The 22065-nt window shown below is 40.1% G+C and overlaps 1 protein-coding gene and 1 non-coding gene across 2 annotated transcripts in view; both read right to left on the bottom strand.

Annotated features, from left to right (window-relative positions):
• Wdhd1 (WD repeat and HMG-box DNA binding protein 1) overlaps positions 1–20308 on the bottom strand; it is a 33068-nt gene extending 12760 nt beyond the window's left edge. The window contains exons 1-15 of the mRNA XM_032917954.1: positions 20015–20308; positions 18499–18610; positions 16906–17057; positions 16352–16463; positions 16100–16150; positions 15117–15212; positions 12988–13080; positions 11447–11553; positions 10857–10998; positions 9843–10035; positions 8716–8897; positions 6887–7071; positions 5106–5347; positions 2762–2899; positions 1337–1493 (exon numbers count right to left, since the gene is read on the bottom strand). Coding sequence (XP_032773845.1) covers positions 1337–1493; positions 2762–2899; positions 5106–5347; positions 6887–7071; positions 8716–8897; positions 9843–10035; positions 10857–10998; positions 11447–11553; positions 12988–13080; positions 15117–15212; positions 16100–16150; positions 16352–16463; positions 16906–17057; positions 18499–18610; positions 20015–20091 — 2039 coding nt within the window. The 5' untranslated portion in view covers positions 20092–20308. The remainder of the gene's footprint in view (positions 1–1336; positions 1494–2761; positions 2900–5105; positions 5348–6886; positions 7072–8715; positions 8898–9842; positions 10036–10856; positions 10999–11446; positions 11554–12987; positions 13081–15116; positions 15213–16099; positions 16151–16351; positions 16464–16905; positions 17058–18498; positions 18611–20014) is intronic.
• LOC116914180 lies at positions 13573–13678 on the bottom strand. Its single transcript, XR_004389723.1, has one exon. It is a non-coding gene; the product is annotated as a U6 spliceosomal RNA (small nuclear RNA).
• Positions 20309–22065: the final 1757 nt, after the last annotated feature.

Genomic DNA, 22065 nt, shown 5'->3' with positions numbered 1-22065 from the left:
CATTTCATTCTAGCACTTCAGGGAAGTGGAAATCAGGAGTTCAAGGCTATTCCTGACTACATAAGTTAAGTTCAGCCCAGATTGGACTACATAAGATTCAATTTCAGGAAACTCAAAATAATTTTTAAATTAAAGTTATTTTTAATGTTGAATACGTCTGAGTGTGGATTTGTGCAAGTACGTAAGGTACCCTACGTGGCTAGAAAACGGCACTGGGTCCCCTGGAGCTGAGTTACAGGTGTGAACTGCACAACTCTATTTCTAGTACTTGGAGGGCAAAGCAGGTGGATCTCTGAGTTTGAGGGCAGCCTGGTCTACATGTTAAACCGTCTCATAAAGTAAGATAGAACACTTAATTACAAAGTGAGTCATCTAAGTAAGAACTAGAGGGGTTCATGGGTTCAAACTATAACCCCCTATTGATGTAACAGGAATTCTTTAGTTCAAACTATTAAATAATTTGATTTCTAGAATTAGGAATGAAAGAAATTTCTGAAGACAGTTATACATCCTAACACTGATTAAGAAGTTTAACTAATTTAGTCCCCAAAACAAAACCAAACAAAAAGCAGGGTCCTATTACATAACCTGGCTGACCCACAACTTGCTTTAAGACGACCTTGACCTCAAACACAGAAATACACCAGCATCTGCCCTGAGTGCTGCCACCACACTCAGGTTTTCCTTTAAAAAATAAAAATGTTTTTCCCTGTACTGTAGAAGGAATTCAGGACTGCCTGCATGTTAAGCAAGCACTAAGCCATATCCCCGGCCAACTAATATAGTTTATAATAACAAATATATTAACAATGGAATTCTGCAGATTCTAAAGGCAAACATGGAAATAAACACTAAGACCTTTACGGCTTTCTACTGAATTCAATTTTGCATTGTCCAAAAGAGACTACATTTTCTCTCCTCAAATCCCCATGATGCCGACTACCACCTCTGCAAACATTCCTGCTCCTACCTTATAATCTGCCTAGAGATGCCAGGAACAGAATTTGTTACCTTACTGTCTCTAGAGATACTCTATTCTGGATATTTTCATAAGTGTAATCATATAGTACGTAGTCCTTTGATTTCTTTTACTAGTATGTGTTTCAAGGCTCATTTGCATTGCAAGCATGTATCAGTAATTTACACCTTTCCACAGATCAATAATACAGAGAGACCACATTTTAATTTTCCCTTCACTGGTTGGCATAAGAAGAAAAGCAAATAAATATACTTAGAGAGTCTCATAAAGAGGAAGCTGGAGCCAGGCGTACCGGTACAAGATCTTACCTCAACCTCTGCCCCTACATTTAACCTTCTACACTTTGTGACGGCCCACCTTAGCTGCTGGGGGTTCTCATGAATGCCAACCACCCAGTAGTGATCAGACTTTCCTTTGCAGTGCTCTCTGATGTTACATACAGGAGTCCATGTATTCCCAAGTCCTCTGTTAAGCATTCGCACACAGCCTTCGGAGTCCACGTAGCAGGGGGTACCTAAACACCCGGAACAAAGAAGTCAACTGAAAATGTACTATTAGATAAACCTTTCAAAAATACACACCAAGGGTTCAATTTTAATTTCAAAAGCTAAAGGTGGGGGGAGATAATTCAGAGTTGCTTTCTGTAAAATTTATTTTCACAGAGACCCAAATGAAGAAAAGACTCTGAATCTGACTTAAATTTACACACACACACACACACACACACACACACACACACACACACACACACACACACACACACACAAAATAACCCCCACCAGTTTCAGTGAACGTTATGCCCCCTGCTGGAATATAACAGTAATTTCTTTTTTTTTTTTCTTTTTCCTTTTTTTTGGAGCTGGGGACTGAACCCAGGGCCTTGCGCTTCCTAGGCAAGTGCTCTACCACTGAGCTAAATCCCCAACCCCATAACAGTAATTTCTTAAGACCTTAACTTTTTAAAAACGTTTAACCATGTATCTTAAGCCTCCTGGTTAAGATCATACAATGACCAGCACCTGCTCTCTGTAAAGCACCTGTCACAAACCCCTGCAAACAGGTTAGGAATTGTCCAAGAAAATATCATGTGATGACAAATGTAACTTTTAATCTCATTGTGATACTTTTTAACAAGAAATTTTAGCATTTAATCCAATATAGCCAAAATATTATGACTTAAACATTTACGTAGTCAATGTAAACCAGTAACTGATTCTTTTTATATTTTAAATTGTTTTCAGTACTGTCTTTCAAATTCAGCATTCTATAATTATAGCATATCTCAATTCGGACTGGCCACATCTCAAGTGTTCAAGAGCCAGCCACACATAGATCGAGCACAATTTTAGAAACAACACGTATAGAATTAACTGGAAAAGACATAAATTTATTAACGATTTGTATCTTCATATTTTCTAGGGCTGGAGAAGTGGCTCAGTGGCTAAGAGCACCTGCCATTCTTAACGAGGACTGCAGTTTAGTCTGCAGAGGTGGCTCGCAACCACCTGTAACTACAACTACAACCCAGGGGATCCAATGTCCTCTTCTGACCTTTCACATACATACACACATAATTAAATAAAAAATAATAAAAACAATTTTCTTTGTAAGCTTTCTCACCAGAATCTCACGAATAGTGAAATAATCACTCTGCATAACAACCAAAGTTTTGATCCGTATTAAAATTAAAAATTTAAATATGGAGTATTTTTAAATCAATTAAGACTAAGATAATGAAATTATTTTCTTGAAATGGCTTTAATAGAAAGAAAATTATCTTGCCTTCAGCAGAAAACCCCAGCCATGTAAGGTAGGATTTCCTTGTAAGAGGAAGAGGGTCACCATGCAAAACCTGTTTTTTCTTCTGCCCCAGCTCTAGCAGTTGAACTCCAAGGCACTGATCTCCATCGAACCCTGTACCTAGAGAAGTGTACATATGTGTTACACATGGCGGTTATTCAGCCATCATCAAGTCTAAGCTATTTCCTGTGAATTAACTTTGTGATACATTTGGGGGGGGGGGCGTGTTAAGACAGCAATTCCCTAAGTCGCTTGTCTTTCCTAGAACTCGATTTGTAGACCAGGGATCTCAGAGATCGCCTGCCTGTTTCCCAAGTGCCAGGATTAAAGTCACATGGTATCATAGCCCATGACACATTCTTAAAACTGCACCATTTTTATGGTTAACCCATACGAGCAGTCTTTTTGATACATTAGAAGCAGAATAATATATTACACTGAACATTTCTGGAGACCATAGTGGCCACCATTTCCCTGTTAGGATCCTGGTCTAAAGGGAACTGAGCAACTGTGTCCATCACTTTGGGCTTCTTGACTGTGAAGGACCAGCTAGGGTATTAAGCTCAATTGTCTTCACGCCCCCACCACAATGGACGGTGCCAGAACAAACCCTTCACCCTCCAGTTGCCTGTGTAGGTGCTATGGAGACAGGGTTTCTCTACACAGCCTTGGCTGTCCTGGGACTCTCTCTGCCGACCAAACTGGCCTTGAACTTGGAGCCTCTGAGTTCTGCATGCTGTCTCCTGAGTTTAAAGGCTAGCACTGCCACCACCTGCCTCAGTACTTCACAACAGAAAGAGAATCTAAAACAGGATCATTCAGAAATGATTGAATACCCTGTCATAACCCCAATCCAAAATCCAGTCATCGTTTTTTATGGGACTAAAATAGCAAGTTTTGCCATCAAGCATCTTGACACAGTCTAATCCTTATTTGATTCTTACTTGCTGAGGAATGATGTAGGAAAATACTGTCTGTTTCCAATAATTAAACCATTACGTTTCTTTAGGAGTAGGAAACTTTCTGCGTACAGTAAACACAACTGTACTTGTAACACATACATTTGAGTCAAGCTGCTTAGATGCTCTTTGGTGCTCAGGAGTGGAATGGCAGGCGCAATTCCAGGTGTGCATCTGGGCACTCAGAACCCAGGCTGCGGTGAAGTCACACCGGCAGAGACAAGCACCGCTACAAACACCACAGACTGGGTACACACTTAGTTTTAAACATAACACACAGATTTCAAATGAGTGCCGGAATATGAAAGTTCAAAGACGTGGTTATAAAATAGGGCTGGTATACCAATTTAGAAGCCCCAGAAAATACATATTTAAAACCACATTTTAAAATAACACCCCCTAAAGAAGTTTCTCAAACTGTTTTGGGGTGGTTTTTGTTTGTTCTGAGACAGGGTCTCATCTTACAGTTCTGACTGACCTGAGACTTTTTTGTAGACTAGGATGGCCTTGAACGCAGGAGATCTGTCCGCCTCTACCTCCCAAGAGTTGGGATTAAAGGTGTGCACCACCACACCTTGCTTTCAAACCATACTTTTGACACGAGTCATGACTATCAATTTGGGGTACAAGCAACATTTTTAAGAGGTGAAACCAAAGAGTACCCATTGTCCATGACACCTTTGTTTCAGTTACACTTGCAGATATGTACAAAATAGCAATAAAAAAGTCTATTTTTTACTGTAGCTACGCTGTCAATAGACGGCAAGGTTCCGAGCTCTGGAGAGGAGCAGGGAAGAGGAGGCTGACTACAACCTCAAGCAAACACCAGAGGAGCCAAAGGACACAGAGCTGTCAGCGAGCAAAACAGTTGGACAAGAATGTCCTCAGCCAAGAGAGGACAGTGTTTCCCCCAGTGTTTAAAATAAAACAAACAAATAACCTTGATCACTAACCTTGCTAAGGTCTGCTAAAGACAGAAAGCAAGGAAAAGGAGGTCCCAATCTCTGAAAGTCACTCCTAATTGCTTTGGTCCTTTGCACTAGAAGTTGTGGGCTATTTCTGAGGTATTTAAACCGAACAATGTACTTGCCAAAAGATAAACTTTACACAAGCAAATAACCTTTTACCTTTGAATTCCCTCAGTAGTAGTCTACACAGTGGAGTGTCCTTATTTTTCTTGCTTAGCAATATAGCAACATTTTCTAAAGTCAAAGACTACAATGCTGAAAATGCGTAGTAAATGCCAAGGGAGGTATACAATCCACAACAAAATGATGTTCAACAACCACCAAAATTCAAGTAGTTTCATTTTACCGAGGTTAACTTACGGTAAGTGAAGGCGCCAGGTAAGACAAGGGAAAGCCTACCTCTGTGATAAACAATGCAAAGCTGTTCTCCGTGTCCCGCCATGGACACCACAGGTCCAGGCAGGCAGAAGACTTCCTTCTGAACGCCTCCAATAGTAAACAGTCGGAGGAGCAGGGCAGAGGTAGCGGCAGCGGCCCAGCCCAGCCCGAGACATATGGCTTCGATATCCTCATTCTCAGGCATATCTACTATCCACTCTTTGCTTGAGTCCCAAGAACTGAAGTGCAAGCAGTGAAGTTTGCTAAAAGATAAAACGAGACAGAAACCAACACATTTTTTACGTGATCTTTTTGCCTTTCCCTGAAATACAGTTGCTCTGTGTGGCCCTGGCTGTCCTGGAACTTGCTTTGAAGACCAGGCTGGCCTAGAACTCAGAGATCCACCTGCCTCTGTCTTCAGAGTGCTGGGATTAAAGGGGTGTGCCACCCTGGCTATCTGTAATATTTTATATATATACATATATGTATATGTATATATATGTATACACACACACATATAAAACTAATGATGATAGCAAAAGTGATTATAACTGCTTTTTATGAAAATAAAATAATTATGAAATTCACTGGGACGTGCATGTCCGGTACCAAGGATACAACCATTGCATTGAAGGTGATAAATACTCTGATCTCCCAAGCCTATGAAATAAATTTAAAATGATCTACATTTATACTGTTAACACACATTTTTATAGAGTACTTGAAGACATAAGAACATGTCCACAAGATAATATTAAATGGAGAATTGGAGGTAAAATCTATAAAGTGTTTTTATACCATAAGTGCACACAAAATAACAACCAAGACTTTAAAAACATACGAAGTACCAAAACCTTAAGCAACAATTCTCCTTGGGTGACAAAAGGAATTAACACCAAAGACCAAAAGGAGAGAAAGAAAAGGCAGTCATCCTAAGGAAAACAAAAAGGATAACCATCTACCTATCAAACATGTAAACTGGTCCACAATCCACCAAGGAAAAAGAAAAACCTGATAAATATTACACTTTGATGTTATCTTCCTCTGAAAATGTTCTTTTCAAGGGAAGATTTCAAATCTATCATATGGCAAACAAAACAAACCAAAACCAAAACAAACCCAGGCCAGGAGTTACCCAGGACTAGGCCTGAATTAATTCTAAGAAATAGAAAAGTTCTTCAGATGAGAAAAAATGTTCTGTACTTTGCAGCATCTACAAACCTGTCAGCTCATTAACCTGAATTGTGGTTACATTTTATTGAATATAAATTATACTACAGTAAACTGTACTTAAAGGAGTGTTCATGGAGACGGATGCCAAGAAGGATACAGAGCAAATTATTCTTTTTTTGTTTGGTTGCTTTTTTTTTTTTTAAAAAAACAGAGGATTTCTCTGTAGCCCTGTCTGTGCTGGCACTCATTTTGTACAGAGCTGGCCTTGAACTCACAGATCCCCCTACTCTGCCTCCCCAGTGCTGGGGTTAAAGGCCTGCGTCACCACTGCCTGGCTCAAACTATTAATTCTAAAAGAATTCTAAAGTGATTTTCTGAGTCCTCTATGAGTGTTGCTATTCTAATAGTAATAACTATTGTTACAATATAAAATACAGTGTCATCTCTCTTGTGTTATAAATTATATCCTATCATTTTCATATGCAGAAGATACAATGAGGAGACAACTGGAGAGAAACATATTCTGAGGTGTACTGGTGTTTACGGACAGTTCTAGTTTCTGATATTCCAGACTATAAATGATACAATTTGCTCTAACAGTTCAACAAGGCTGGATGCTCCCTGTTTACCTTGCTAATTCATCGGCACTTTCACAAGCCAACAGAACAGCTTCGTGGGAAAGACTGCCCATGGTGTAGTTGAAAGCATTGGATAGATGGGTTGCATGATGGATGGAGGTGTCATGGAACTCCACGTCTATGGCACTGTCTTGATCGTCGTTATAGCAGCGAATAATCCCAACAGAGTTCCACGCCTAAGAGTATGCGAGATCAATTAAGAAAAACAGAAACTCCTAAGACCGTATATACTATAAGACACAGACTCAGGCTGCACCTAGAGTTACCATAGCTTATCTAACTCGGCATATGTTCAGGAAGCAGTGGTAATATTAGAGCTGCAATGGCTAATTATTCTTTCCTTTATAAAAAGTCAGATAATTAATTAATTAATTAGTAAATGGAGTGTTCTGTTCAACATTTTAAAAATTACATTAGAATATAATTAATAAAATGCTTATAATTGGCCTTTCAATAACTAAAACATTAAATTTTTTCAAACAAATACCCCAAACTCTAAATATCTACAAAAATAGAGACATAAATGGCAATGGATGTATTTTTCTGTTCAGATAACTGGTTTGTCATAAGATGAAAATATATAAATTGTAAAACATTAATAACATTTGGAAAGTTTAATTTTCACTGATGTACACTCACTGTCGATCCTTATCTGTCCGCATGCCTGCCTGCCTGCCTGTCTTTCCTTTCTTTTCAATGTGTATAACTATTTTACCTGCATATATGTATGCATACATACCACGTGCACATCTGTACCTAGAGTGCCCACCAAGGTCAGAAGGGAATAATGTTAAACATAACTGTAAATAGAATATTGACACTAAGACATATTATATTACTCAATGAGGATTCCTAACAATACAAGTTTTATTATGAAACACCACTCTTCATATTTTCACAAGTTTTTATGCCAAGACTAGATCTTCAATAAAAGCATCTAACGAAATTTGCAGAATGAAAAACATAAAATAACTAGCAAATAACATACTAAATTTTTCAAGCTTTCAAACTTGAAGCAAAAATATTATGTTAATTCATCAAGAAACACACTTAATAACTGCAGGGTATTGTTTAAAATACTAAGATATTAGGTTTTTCATTTTTGCTTTAAATTTTTTTTAGTTTTATGTGTGTGGGTGTTTTATCTGCATGTAATGTCTGTGTAGCACTGTGGAGGCCAGAAGAGGACATTGATTCTCTGGGGCTGGAATAACAGTTGTGAGCTGCCACGTGGGTGTTGGGAATTGAATCTAGCTAGTGCTTTCCCCTAAGAGACTAATTAAAAAACAAAAACAAAAACAAAAACAAAAACCTCTGTTCTAATGGACCTTACATTCCTAGAAGCAGTGTAAAGAGCTCTTCTTTTTTATAGTACTTATTACATCTTCTATTTTTTATATTTAAAAAATAGAGCCAAGCATGAGGGTGCATTATTTTTAATTCCAGCACTCGGGAAGCAGGAGCAGAAAGGCGTCACAAATCTGAGGTCAATCTGGTCTACATAGTGGGTTCTAGGCTACTCAGTGAGATCCTGAGAGAAGAGGTTGGGAATACGCCAACAAGTATTACAAGATATATAATCATATCTTTATATTATTTCATTTTGCAAAACAGTATTAACAAACTTTTTAATAATAATGTTGAAATAAGATTAAAAATTTTAGTTAACCATGAAACAAATCTACCATAAAATTATGATCAACCAATGCTTTTGCCCACTTAAGCAAGGTTTTTAAAGCTACTTTTTAATCTATTCAACAAACCGTAGAGAAGAAACGGTGTTGAGGTATTTTTTTAAAAGATAGGTGTAGACGGCTCACCATGAATCTGTGAGTGAGGTGCAAGGGTGTAGAACTTGGCTGGAACGGCTTCTGTCTTGGTGTTGGCATGGGCCCATCATAAAGCGGCCTCTGGGATTTCACAAGGGGGAGACTGTGAAGACTGCTTGCCTGGTGATCTTCCCCTTCCTCTCTGTGAAGATCATTTCTCAGCATTGTAACATCTACAATACAGAGAATTATAAGACAATCATAAGATTAACAGCCTAGAGAAAGAGAAGCATCATGGAGCATGGCAGTGGTGCTCCTCCGTGGACTCAGCAATAGGTCGGCACGCTACTGGCCTCTTCTACCATGGCCTCCATGCTCCAGGGATGATGGGGAAGTCCTGAGAGGCAGAACAGAGGGTGCCTTACGCTAATGTAGGCAACAGTGCCAGGCTTCAGGAGTCGTCACTGCATTGTTAGTTACCATCCACTTACAGCAAAACACTCATTTTACCAATATAGATTTTTTTTTTTTTAAAGTTCCGGGTGGAACTTTAAGTCTCAGTGAGGAGACTTAGCAATTGAGGCCACTTGCTTTGCCAGCCTGATAACTCGAGTTTGAACCTCAGAATCCGTGTAAAGCTGGAGAGAGAAAACGAATTCCATGTATGCTGTTACATGCACACACACGCGATCTCCTTAAAGATGTGGGCTGTGGAGATGGCCTGGAAGGTAAGTGTCTGTTATGTACCTGTGGGTCCCTGAGATTTACTGGCTCAGGCGTTTTTTTTAAACTTAGTTTTGTGTGCTTTGGAGTGCAGACGTGCACAAGGCATCTGTGAGGGTCAGAGGGTAACCCAGGAAGTGAGTGCTCTCTTGCCACCCTGTGGGATCTGGGAATCAAATACAGGTTATGGGGCTGGGCGTAAGCACCTCCATCCTAGCCCGCTCTAACTTCCCACTGTTGATTTAATTGAGCCAATCTCTATTACTTCCTTTAGTTTGGGGTACAACTTCTTTTACAGTCTGTTAAAGAGGCTTCGGTTGCTGATTTGAAATGCTTTAACACAGGGTTTAACACAGGGTTTAGGAGGTAGCCCTAGACACTAACTAAGCTTTTTAGTAACATCTGGAAAACCAATCAGCAAGGGGACTATTGCGTGCGCAAAGTCAAAGTCATACCAACTGAGTTTTCATCATCTCCCGAGACATGATCTGCCGCCAGCATGAGGTCATCATTATCATCCTCCTCGTCTCTAATCCCCTTTGAAAACGAAGGGATCTCAACCGCGTTGTCATTCAGAAAATCGCCGGCACTGCTCGTGTCGTCTCCATCAAAGAGATCGCTGTAATCCTTTTCCACTCCACTAGGGACCTTGACAAACCGCATTACAGTGTATTAGCAAGCCACTTAGAAAATCAGTTAGGCAAAAGGCAGCTCTTTTTCGCCTGCTGTTAATGAAGTGTTGGAGATAAACCTACAAACATTTTGCATGTTTGGTTTTTTTGAAACACCTTCTCTTATATCCCTTATTGGCCTTGAACTCACTGTTACGGGGCTGACCTGAAACGTCTGATCCTGCTGCCCACCTACCAAGTGCTGGGACTACAGGGAGCCACCAACCATCCAGATCCCTAAAGACAAGAATAAACCCTGCCAAGTAAGCACATACCTAGGACTTAGGAATAGTTAGCAAATGCATTTATTTTAAATGGCTTGTAGTCTGGGGACCGGACTGGATTAGGGGGATAGACATGTAAACAAACACAGGCAGCTACTCAAGGCGCTATCACCATGTAGCCCTGCTCAACCTGTCTGCTTTTGGGATTTAAAATAAAAAAAAATACTGTCTGAAAGGCTAAGCGAACTGTTCCTGACACTCTGGGCTTTCCCAGTTTCTCTGGAAGCAAAGCTCCCCCTGCACCCCGCACTTTTTTACAGCCGCTTGCTGTCCTCCATGACTAATTTAAAGACACAACTCTTTGTTCCTCTCAGTAACTAGTGGGAATTTCAGCTTGCCTTCTATTGTTTTCCTTTAAAACTCCAGTAAAATAGTTCTCGTTTCCTTCTAACTCCATTTTAAATTCTTTTATTGAGACTATACGAGCCCACAAAAGGAACCCCAATTTCCTCGCTAACAGGCAGTGACCGTGAAGGGACACTAAAGATACCAGACGCCCCTATACTGCCATTACCTTATTGCTTGACAACTTTCCACTGAGGTCACAAACATTTTCCAGGATTCCCAGGTTTCCTTCCACATCAGTGTAACATATCCGACTACAGGTAGGATGCCAGGCCAGGCCGCAGATTGCATAACCTTTCTCGTGTTTTACTCTAAAAATTAAAAAGTGGGTGCTTTTAAAGATGTGGACTAGGGAATGTGACGCAGTAGCAAACAGTACTTGTCTAGCACGTATTCAATCCTTAGCCCCATCCATAAACAAGCAAAGACAGCGTATTTCTTTACTCTCTAGAGAAACTTCAATTCAAAAAGACTGCGTGATATGCGGGACACGGTTCAGTGTGTAAGGACGCTTGTCACTGAGCCTGAGCTGGATCTCTAAACCCTTGCAATGGGAGGGAAGAACTCACTCAGGCAGTGTCCTGTGACTTCTACAGTACACTATGGCATGCATGCCTCTACAGTGTACACATATACAAACGGTAAGCAAGCAACTATTTCAAAAGTTAACGACTTTCATCATCTACAAACTATTTTCATTTTGAGTAACAGTCATAACATACAAATGTTTCCTAATTAAACAGTAACAATAAATTGTACCTTTCCATGCACTCTTTGGATTCCACATTCCAAACTACAATTAAGCCATTAATCGCACCTGCAGCCAAATACTGCCCACAGGGAGACCAGGTCACGATATTGAGTGTCTACAAAGAAACAGTAATAATGTTGTACATTTTGAAACTACTCACGTTATTACTCCCAATGGTTTTAAATCTCTACTCTGAGTTATTCTAGTTACATTTGGTATATAAAATACAATAGAGCATATTTATTTCTAATCCTTTTCTATAAAATTCAGCTATTAGCATATGTTAGCCAAGAGAAAAGTAGTACCTGCCTAATTTTTAAAAAAAAATGAAATATAAAACAATGCTATCCTGTAAAGAAAGCAAACATACGAACTACAAGGAATCGTAACATTCACCATGAAATGAAGAGCGCCAGTAAGTGAGGTGAACCTTAGCACATCACTGTTCACACCCCAAGACTTTAACTGGAAAAGCATACTCGAGTATAGAGTGAACAAGTAGAGATCAGTAACTTTTTGATCTAAAATTTAAGAGAAATGGGGAAATGAGAGCTAGAGTCCAAATAAGGAAAATAACAAGGTGCTGGAGAGATGGCTCAGTGGTTAGGAGCACTGACTGCTTTTGATGAGGACCTGGGTTCAGTTCTCAGCACCCACACGTCCATCCAGAACTCTAGCTCCAGGGGACCCAGAGGACTCTTCTAGCCTCCACAAGCACCAGGTACATACATGTTCCAATTACACACACACACACACCCCTCGTACACTTAAAATAAATCTAGCCAAGCAGGGTAGCACACATCAATTAAAAAATTAAAAAAAAAATCTTTAAAAAAATAAAATAAAGGGGTTGGGGATTTAGCTCAGTGGTAGAGCGCTTGCCTAGGAAGCGCAAGGCCCTGGGTTCGGTCCCCAGCTCCGAAAAAAAGAACCAAAAAATAAATAAATAAATAAATAAATAAATAAATAAATAAATAAATAAATTAATCTTTTTTCTATTAAAGTTCTAAAGACTAGATCACAGGTCTTACTGAAACAATAAAATTCAAGAATAATCCACTCTAATATCAAGCTAGGATAATTTTTATCTGTTTGTTTGGTTTGTTTTGTTTTTCAAGACAGGGTTTTTATGTGTAGGCCTGTGTGTCCTGGAACTCTGTAGAGCAGGCTGGCTCTGACTCCGAGATCCATCTGCCTCTGCCTGAGTGCTGGGACTAAGGCATGTCCTTCCACTGCTTGGCACTAAGAGTAATTTTACTTCCTATACACTTATTTCTTTTATTTACTTATTTTTACGTGGATAGGTGTTTTGCCTGCATTTATGCCTGCATTATACCATCTGCATGTACTGCTGTGGAAGCCAAAAGAGAACATCAGATTCTATGAAACTGGGATTCCAGATGGTTGTTAGCAAGTAGGTGCTGGGAATCGAGCCTGGGTTCTCTGGAAGAGCAGCCAGGACTCTTACCACTGAGCCCACACATTTCATATCTAGCAAAAGTTTTCAGTAAGGTTTTCATCAAAGCTTCTCTACAGTTACAAGACCTACCTGGATGACAGAACTGTCTGAAAGGTCAAACGGATTACTCCAAGTTTCTCTTCTGTACAGCTTAACAGACTTTTCAACAGGAACTGCTAGAAACTATGAGAAAGACAAGGTTAATTAATTCAACTTGCAGAGAAAAATTAATTTAGCTAAATCTACAAGATATAAGAGCATATTTGAATTTCAGTTGCTACTTATAAAACTCAAAAAAACAAAACAAAACAAAACAAAAACAAAAACTTGATGAAATTTTGATCAGAGAAAAGCGAGCGGCCACCACTCCATTACGTTCAACAAAGAACAAAGCAGCAGTGTAGTAGCTCCTGTATGTAGTAAATACTGTGTATGCGCGTGTGAGAAAGCAAGCATGCAGCCTACAGAGCGGTCAGAGGACAGCTTGTGGGAGCCTGTTCTTTCTTTCCACTTGCTGGCTTCTGTGGCTCAGACTCAGGTTTGAACCACAGATATCCAAGCATATATAAATTAATTTTAAAAATCTACTAATTTTAAAACAACATATACAAAAATAAAAACAAAACAAAAAAAAAACAGCATATAAGGATATAACATTATAGAATTTTTGAAAAAAAAAATATAGAATGCTTCATGAATTTACATGTTATCCTTGCACAGGGACCAAGCTAAATTCTCCGTATCATTCCAATTTTAGTAAATATGCTACCAACGTGAATACCCCGGCTGTCCTGGACTTCACTCTGTAGACCTAGGCTGGCCTTGAACTCAGAGATCTGCCTGCTTCTGCCTCCAGAGTGCGGGGATTAAAGGCATGCAGCACCACTGCTGGACAAATCTATACTCTTTTTTTTTTTTTTTTTCCTTTTTTCTTTTTTTCGGAGCTGGGGACCGAACCCAGGGCCTTGCGCTTGCTAGGCAAGCACTCTACCACTGAGCTAAATCCCCAACCCCACAAATCTATACTCTTAAGTGCTCTCTTAGCTTATGAACGTACACAGTCGGCTTAACCATGAGCCCCTTCTTAAAATAAAACATGCCCATCATATATGCCCATAATCCCAGGATTCAGAAAGAGGCAGGTGAATTCTGACTTTGAAGCAGCCTGGGCTACATAGCTAGTCCTGTGACCAAGAGAAAATATTTACAAGATGCAAAAAGAAGGATCTGTTCTGAAAGTCTCTCCAAATCAAAACCAGTTCTACTCATAATAGCAAATATAAGCGGATTACAAAAGTACGAATTCAAGCAGGTGTTTGTGAGCCTGTGATCTTAGCCGTCAGAGGCAGAGGCAAGAGTTTAAGGCCTTCCCTAGCTACATAGCAGGCTCGATCATAAGCTCCTTCTCAAAATACAAGGAAAGATGCATAAGTGTATGTGTATGTTTAAGTATTCATGTGTAGAATATTTCTTTATTAATAAGCATTATCATTCTATCTATACCTACTATTTTGTAGCTTGATGGTTTGCACTTAATATATTGAAGTCTATCTTATGAGGACTTAAGAGACATCCCTCATTCTAAGCATTATAGAGAGGCCTACTTTCTGGACTACCACCTATTTAACCAGTTCCCTATCCATGAACACCTGAGACAGCTGCAATCTCATGGACTGGTATATTTTAGTTATACATACACTGTAGTGTACATGTATAAATTCACTTATAGAATAAACCTAGAAGCAGTGCTGAGTCATTTATTCTGAGTAAGACTTCCAAATCTCTTCAACACGGCGTATAATCCTGTTTCAGAGTTGTCCCATTAAGCATTAATGGAAAGAAAAATATAAAAATAATTCTGTAAAACACAATTTGAAAAGACCCATCCTCTCACTGTTACGAAAGTCCAAGGGAACATTCACACTGTCTGGGCAAGTAGAGACATCTTGCCAGCTCATATCTCAACTTCTTACAGATTCTTTTTCAAAGTTGTCTTCTCTACACCATGGCATGCAAGCATATACCCAAGCATCACATTCATACGCACTACAAAAAACTTTTAAAGTTGAAATGTTTCTTGAAGCATTTCAGGATGATTTGGCTTAGAGTTCTAAAATATGTAATACAAATAAAATTACAATAAAAAGCCAGACTTTCACACCAACAATAAACAAGGACCAAAGGGACTAACTTAAGGCTGAACACTAAGCGCCACTTACCTTTCCGGTCTTGGGCTGCCATGCGAGTCTGCAGATGGACTCTGCGTTCACCACATCATTGCTCTTTCGCAGTACCGGCCAACTAGCAGCACAAGTCTGATTTTAAAAAATGAAAATTTACTTCTCCTTGTCAAAAGTTTCTCTCAAAATAGATACAAAGCCGAGACGTACATAACAGGTGGTTCTTCCACTTGTTTTATCTTGAGTAAAAGCAACTTAATACGCTTTAACTATCACACCAAATTAGCCTACGCTGTTTTTAAGTCTTTGAGATACAAGAGTACAAATCTTATACAAGAGAATTTTCTGTGCACATTAAGCAAGCATGACTTACAAAACTAAAAAGACCTTCAATAAATTAAAATACCCATGTCAACAAAATAAATAAATCTTGAGAGGTCTGCCATAAAACGCTAAGGAATCGAACTTATCAAAGCTAAAACTAAGTCAAGCGTGCAGGGAGGGCATAGTGGTTACTAAGGGTATTCCTTATCAGCCACAGAATCTCTATGAATGACAGACCCACTGATCACCTCAGACAGACCCTCCATCCATCTGGAGAACATTTTTTTTTCCCATTTTGTCTTTAAATCCTGTACCAAGCCAGATTCACGGAAGCTTAAGTTCTATGTGATTCGGCAACTCCAATGTGGTCTCTGTCTTATTCATTTCTCTATTAGCAACATCTAATACAAGCCCAGAGCAGGGTACTTACAGTCTAAATATAATCACTAAATTGCCTCCTTTATCAAGCTTAAAAGGTATAGACTGTTTATAGCTCCCCCCGTGAGTTGGTGTAAAAACAATTACTGTTTAACAAGTTTATGTTTATGTCAGACTGTTTTGGAATAATGAAAGTAATGTTTAATGTTACTCCACGAAACAGATTAAAAAGATAAATAACTAATTTGGATCAATAATATGCAATGCCCCAAAATCCTAGAAACGGACAAAGTGTTTTAAATTCAAATTTATTTATTTACCTGATCAGATATAGTCCACACTCTGACGGTTCCATCACAACTAGCTGATGCCTGCAGAAATAAACGAATTATTTCTCTGTAGTTCCATCTATTATGTGTGTGTAATTGCATATAGTTATTATATCTATAGTACCACATAGAAATTGGTTCAACTGATTTAAAAAGTCTTTTACCAATAGGGTGAATTATTCTTCCAATTCTCCCAGAGCTCTAAACATACCCAACAAAACGAGAAAGGAATGCAAGAATTACCAGAAAGACATCCTTAGGATCAAAAGACAGACTTAAAACAGGGGCGTCGTGTCCTCGAAATGTTTGCTGCTGGCTGTTATCCATCACATCCACGACTTTGACCAGAAAATCACTGCAAACAGTCAAGAGGGAGCCGCCTGAATAAATGCCAATACACAGCGTCTTCTAAAGCCTGGCTGAAAATGCTTCAAGACCAGGAGTGGATGCTGGAACTCTTCTTAGACCTACTGCAAACTCTCATCCCAATCAAATAACCTGCTGTTTGATTATATGCAATAAAAATAATTTTTTAAATTTGTAACAAGTTATCACCTGTCTCTGATCTTTTTCAGTACAAAAGCAATATATGCATATACACACATAATTATGCGATATATATATCACATATATTTTGTGTGTGTGTGTGTGTGTGTGTGTGTGTGTGTGTGTGTGTGTATCTCACAAGTTTGTCCTCAAAAAGCTTTTTTGTAAAGGCTTGGCAATGACAATAAAGGTGGAAGGGTTCTGAGTTCTAAAACTCTTGCTCTTCAACCCTCTTGTGGAGCTGAGCTCACCTTGACCCAGCAGCAATTTTAGTGCCGTCCCCATTGAAGACCACATGGTTTGCGTTTGTAGTGAAGCGTGTTAATATGCCATCCGGAGCTCCTTCAGGGAATGTATAGACTTGGATGGTATTGTTAGAGACTGCAGTGACCAATTTCCCATTCTAGAAGAAGAAATAGAGGTTAGACATACTGGCATAACAAATCCACATCAGTTAATAGCATCGCTATAATGAAAATTCCTGGAAAAACCACAAAGCCTCATAAACGTAGTTCATGCAGACAGAACTTTTCAGTATACAATTTTCCTAAACACGAGTGAGAAAACTTTCCTAGCTTTAGAAAACTTAATTCTACCTCCACAAGCCAATCCTTAGCCTATAATTTTTCTTTTACTGCTGGTAAGAAAAACAGTTATATTTTCAAGGATGCCTCATATCAACTTGAGGAGACTAATCAGTCAAAGAAAGAAAGCAGTTTGGGTGCAGAAGACATCAGAAGACAGAGCCATACAGCAAAGCCCTGTTTCGGCAACACAATCAAGCCTTTCACTACTGAGATGGAGTGATGTGGAGACAGACTGCTGTGGACTGTGACAACCAGAAGGCAGACAAGAAAGAAATTATCTATCCCTCACGGACCAGCAAGAGTCAATTGTGGCCACCTTAAATCTCAGACACTTTGCCTCCTGGGTTGTAAAGAAAGTGTTCTAGTGTTTCAGGCCACCAAGAGGTTGTGGTAATTTGTTACAAACTAATAAGACCTAGTTTACTTTCCCTTCCTTATAAACTTTCATTACAAAGATAAGACACAGTTATTATTGGAGGAGAAAAAAAGAGGGAGTTTTCTACTCTTATGAAGTGATCTCTACTGACACTCAGAGGTTATAACATCTTCACTTTCTTCTAAACCCATGAAAATACATCTGTATTAAGGGCTTCCAACCTTTGTTATTATAAACATCGATACTGGCTGGGTTTCAGTTAGTAGAGCGCTCTCCTGGCAAGCAAGAAGCCCTGGGTTTGATATCCACCCCGGAACATATAAACTCAGTGTGGTGGTGCATGCCTATAATCTTTCTGCTTAAGAAGAAGCAGAAGGACCATGAGTTCAAGGTCACCTTTGGCTATACAGTCAGTCAGGGGCTAGCCTGGGCTGTAAAGATCCTGTCTCAAGAAACAAACAACAACAACAACAGTAAAAGCCTGAGGGTGGGGAGAAAAATGTATCAGACATATTCAAAACTTCTGTAAGAAATAGTTTGACTTTCAGGCTTAGCAGGTAAAAGCATGTCCAGAGGACCTGAGTTGGGTTCCTGGCACACAACTGCCAGTGACTCTAGCCCCAAGGGATCTGATGCCCCTTCTGGATTTGACGTACAACTGCAAACACACATGGAATTAAATAAATAAATAAATAAATAAATAAATAAACTTTAAAAAACAAACAAACAAAAAAAAAAAAACAAAAACAAAAAAAAAACTAAGTGCTCCCCAAAGATATACAGACCTAGGAAAATACAGCAAGGAGAAATTTATATTTTTATATATTTTTCCACCCAAGCATAAAAGTCACATGCTATCATTTCTTCACATCAATAAGTACCTTCAAAGCACATGAAAATGCCTTTTCTCCAACATTAACGGACTTAGGATCGTCGTCGTCCAAATCTTCCCACATCCTCACATCACCATCACTTCCACAAGTCACAATAAAACTGTGAAGGACAGGCACAAAGTAAAATGTCACCCAGTTCCAGGAGCTCTTTACGAAATGCTACCTTTATATATTTTGAAACAAAAATCAATACATTAGCGAATATTTTTTCACATAAACATCAATAACAGACTCTTAAGTTCTCATTCTATAAAATGAAGATGAGTTTAATGTTCTCTACAGTTCTTCCTTGGCATAAAATTATTTCTTGGTATAAGAGAAAAATGAGCCCGTAATTTCTGCAACAGCAAGGACTGCCTGCCCAGTCACCACCTTATCCCCAGTGTCAGCTTGTGACACATAGAAACTATAACGAATGTTTGAATATATGAGCTCGAGGACCCAAAAACAATTATGAAAATAGCTTCATGTAACTATTATTACTGCTTGTTTTTCAAATGTCTCATCTCCCAAGTGCTCTTGTTCATTCTGTTTATGTCCTATCTGGACACACACAAAATGCAAATTTAAATAAAAGGAAGGGAAAAAGAGAGGGAAGGAAGGAAAGACTATGAATAAAATAAATGTTTGGGAAAAAAAATGACTAGCTCCCAAATGGGAAAGCCAGAAGGGAGTCATAGGAAAGTGTTTAGCCAGGTGTGGTAGCACTGACTACAACCTCAGTGCTTGGGAGGCCAAGGCAGCCTCAGCTACATATCAAGTTTGAGATCAGTCTGTGCTTTCTGAGGCAATATATGTCTGTCTACTGGGGTGGGCATGTGTGGCGGCGTGACAGTTATGGGGGTAACCAAGTGCTATTTGGACTTAAGGTCTATTCCACAAAGGGGAACCCATTCTTGGTTGGAAAACCCTTTTGGAAGCCCATAGCAGGGGTGGTCACAGACCCAAGGGCGTACTCAGTACTACTGCTTAGCTAAACTGCGTAGCCTCAAACTGCCTTCTAAATATTTGTGCACATTACAAATGCTACCCTCAGCCTTTTCCTAAAGCAGCCTCCGTTTCCAGCAAATGGTGGCCAATGTAGACCCAGGAGTGCACAAGGGGCTGACTTCTCAGTATCGAGCCCTAAGCTAGACATTTACATTATGTCCTCTAATACTCAGGGAACACTGTGAAAGAGGAAGCTGCAAAATTCCATCTTCTGGGCAAGACAGTCATTGCAAATTACACCAACCGCTGATGCTTAACTGGCTCATAAAATGAGCATGACACCGAATGAAAATGTGTGTGTCGAGAAGGCACTCCTCCGGGTAAAGGAGTTTAACTTTCCTGAGATCCTAGAAGTACCATGACAGTTCAAAGCAAAGATGCCTCGGGAAAGAGGCGTTCCTGGTCTATTCCTCCCTCGGTCCCTCCGCATCGGACATCTTCGACTGACTGTACGTGCCGCGAATGACCGGCAACAATCACGCCTGAACCGTCCTTTGTTTCCAAAGATGCTTACCTTCCAGAATCATCAAAGCAGACTTCGGTGTGTCCTTCTGTATGTCCGTACCTCATGGGCTTCTGTATGGCCGGCATCTTTCCCTACCTGAGCTGCTTTCCAAGAACTGATATTTTCAGGAGGGAGGTCGTCCTCTGCGCGCCGTGCAGTCCGGTTTCCCTCACCCGAGGAGCGACAGCACGATGCGGCGGAGGGTATGTCACATACGCCCGGGGAGGTGACAAGCTTCTCCTCTGCAGGATTGGGAAACGCGAACGAAGAGCAGCCCGGGTGCACGAGCGTCTCGCCGCACAGAGCCGCTTCCCGCGCTCTGGCACGCTCGCCCTGTGCGCATGCGCAGCCCGCCGCCGCCCCGTGCAGGTCCCGACCGAGGTCGCCGGGTGGTGGCGTCAGAGGCGCGCCGCCTCGAAGCCGTGAGCCGGTGGCTGGGGCCGTTCTGAAAGAAAAGGTGGAAGCTGAACCCGGAAGTGGCGGCGGTCCCTGGAGAGCAGGCGGAGACAGCGGCAAGCTGACACTGGGCCGACCGTGGAGCTGGGGCGGGGGCTGACAGAGAGGCCTCCGCCTTGCGGGAGCCACACGAGGAACGGGAGTGGCCGGGCCTCCCTTCCGCGCTTGAGCGAGCGCCGGGTGATGGCGATGGTGATGGCGGCAGTCACTCGGACAGCTCCGGTTGAGCTGTTCTCAGAGAGGTGAGAGGGGGAAGGGTGGTGGTGAGGTCTGAGATTTTACGCCTACCCTTTCAGGATCTCCTCCCAAGCAACCTTATTCGGCTCCTTGAACTGATCGAGCTCCTCAGGACAGGGTTAGAGACAGACCTTTGCAAGCCTTTATTCTTGACACCCTTTGTGCCCTCACTTTGTCATTTCTATAGTAATAAAGGATGGATTGATTCTTTTTTCTTGTGACTCTAGCAAAATAATGCTTAAGAGATTTAACTCGGATTTCCTATTATGTGCCGACCCAAAGTTTACCAAAGTGCTTTGAGATCTAAAAGAAGGGTTCTAATTTATATTGTTAAAGGTTTCTGTTCATTGTTGCAGCCCATACATAACACATCCTGTGCTTAAGTCAGCTCTTGGCCCGTTAAGTTTATGCCTTTCTTGTTTCTTCACTAATATGGAGACATATCAGTAAATTGGTCTCTGTTGAAAATTGTAATTTTCGTTAATAATTATCTTAGAGAATTTCACGGAGTTTTTGTGGTACCCACTGTACAGTTAACAGTCAGACTTATTTTTATCACTGGAGAAATCTGCAGAGGTAGAAATATACCTCTGTTCTTTAATCTAGATTCCTTCTAAAAAGTTGCAAGCCTGGTTATTATTCAGACTGTGGCATTCTTGCTATGGTGGCATTTTGTAAGGCATTTCTAAGAACTAGGATTCTAAATAGGTTTGTATAGGAATTGAAAGGAAGAGTAGCTGCTCAAGTCGAACCTGAGATTCTTTTAAAAATACCCTCTTGTAAATTTCCCACAAGACTAAAGGTACCTGAGACGATGGCTTCTGAGTAACTTAGTTTTATTTTGAAATTAATTCATTTTTTAGATGGACCAATTTATAATTCTTTTGCCTGGGTAACTGGACAATAAAAATTATTAGGTACAGTGTGGGGTTCAAGTTGAGCTGGTACTCACTTATATATATTGAATATATCATAACGGGATTTCAAAGTAATGCTTTTCAGAGCTTAACATCCAGAAACTTGCAAACAGGAACAAGAGTTAGAGCTGTCAATGCTTTAGACACAGTGTAATACCATTTGATTTTAAAACTGTGAATGGTGTCAGCACACCTACCCGTTCTCTCTGCCCTAGCAACCAAGCCATTATTCACAGGTTAAGATAATATTTCCTTTGCTGATTTCATGGGTATGAACAAGCTTAGGCCTGGTGATTAAACAGTCCTAGTTTTTAATTTTAACTCTAACCTGTTGTGTGACCTTGAGTACTTTCCTGACTGTCAGGAAAGTAAAATAGAGGTGATTCTTAGTGCACAAATTGAAATACATAAAAGATAGACCCAGGTGTCTGAGACTATTCAGGCCTTGTG

Source organism: Rattus rattus, chromosome 12, assembly GCF_011064425.1.
Source record: "Rattus rattus isolate New Zealand chromosome 12, Rrattus_CSIRO_v1, whole genome shotgun sequence".
Lineage (NCBI taxonomy): Eukaryota > Metazoa > Chordata > Mammalia > Rodentia > Muridae > Rattus > Rattus rattus.
This window is presented reverse-complemented; position numbering and strand designations above follow the sequence as displayed.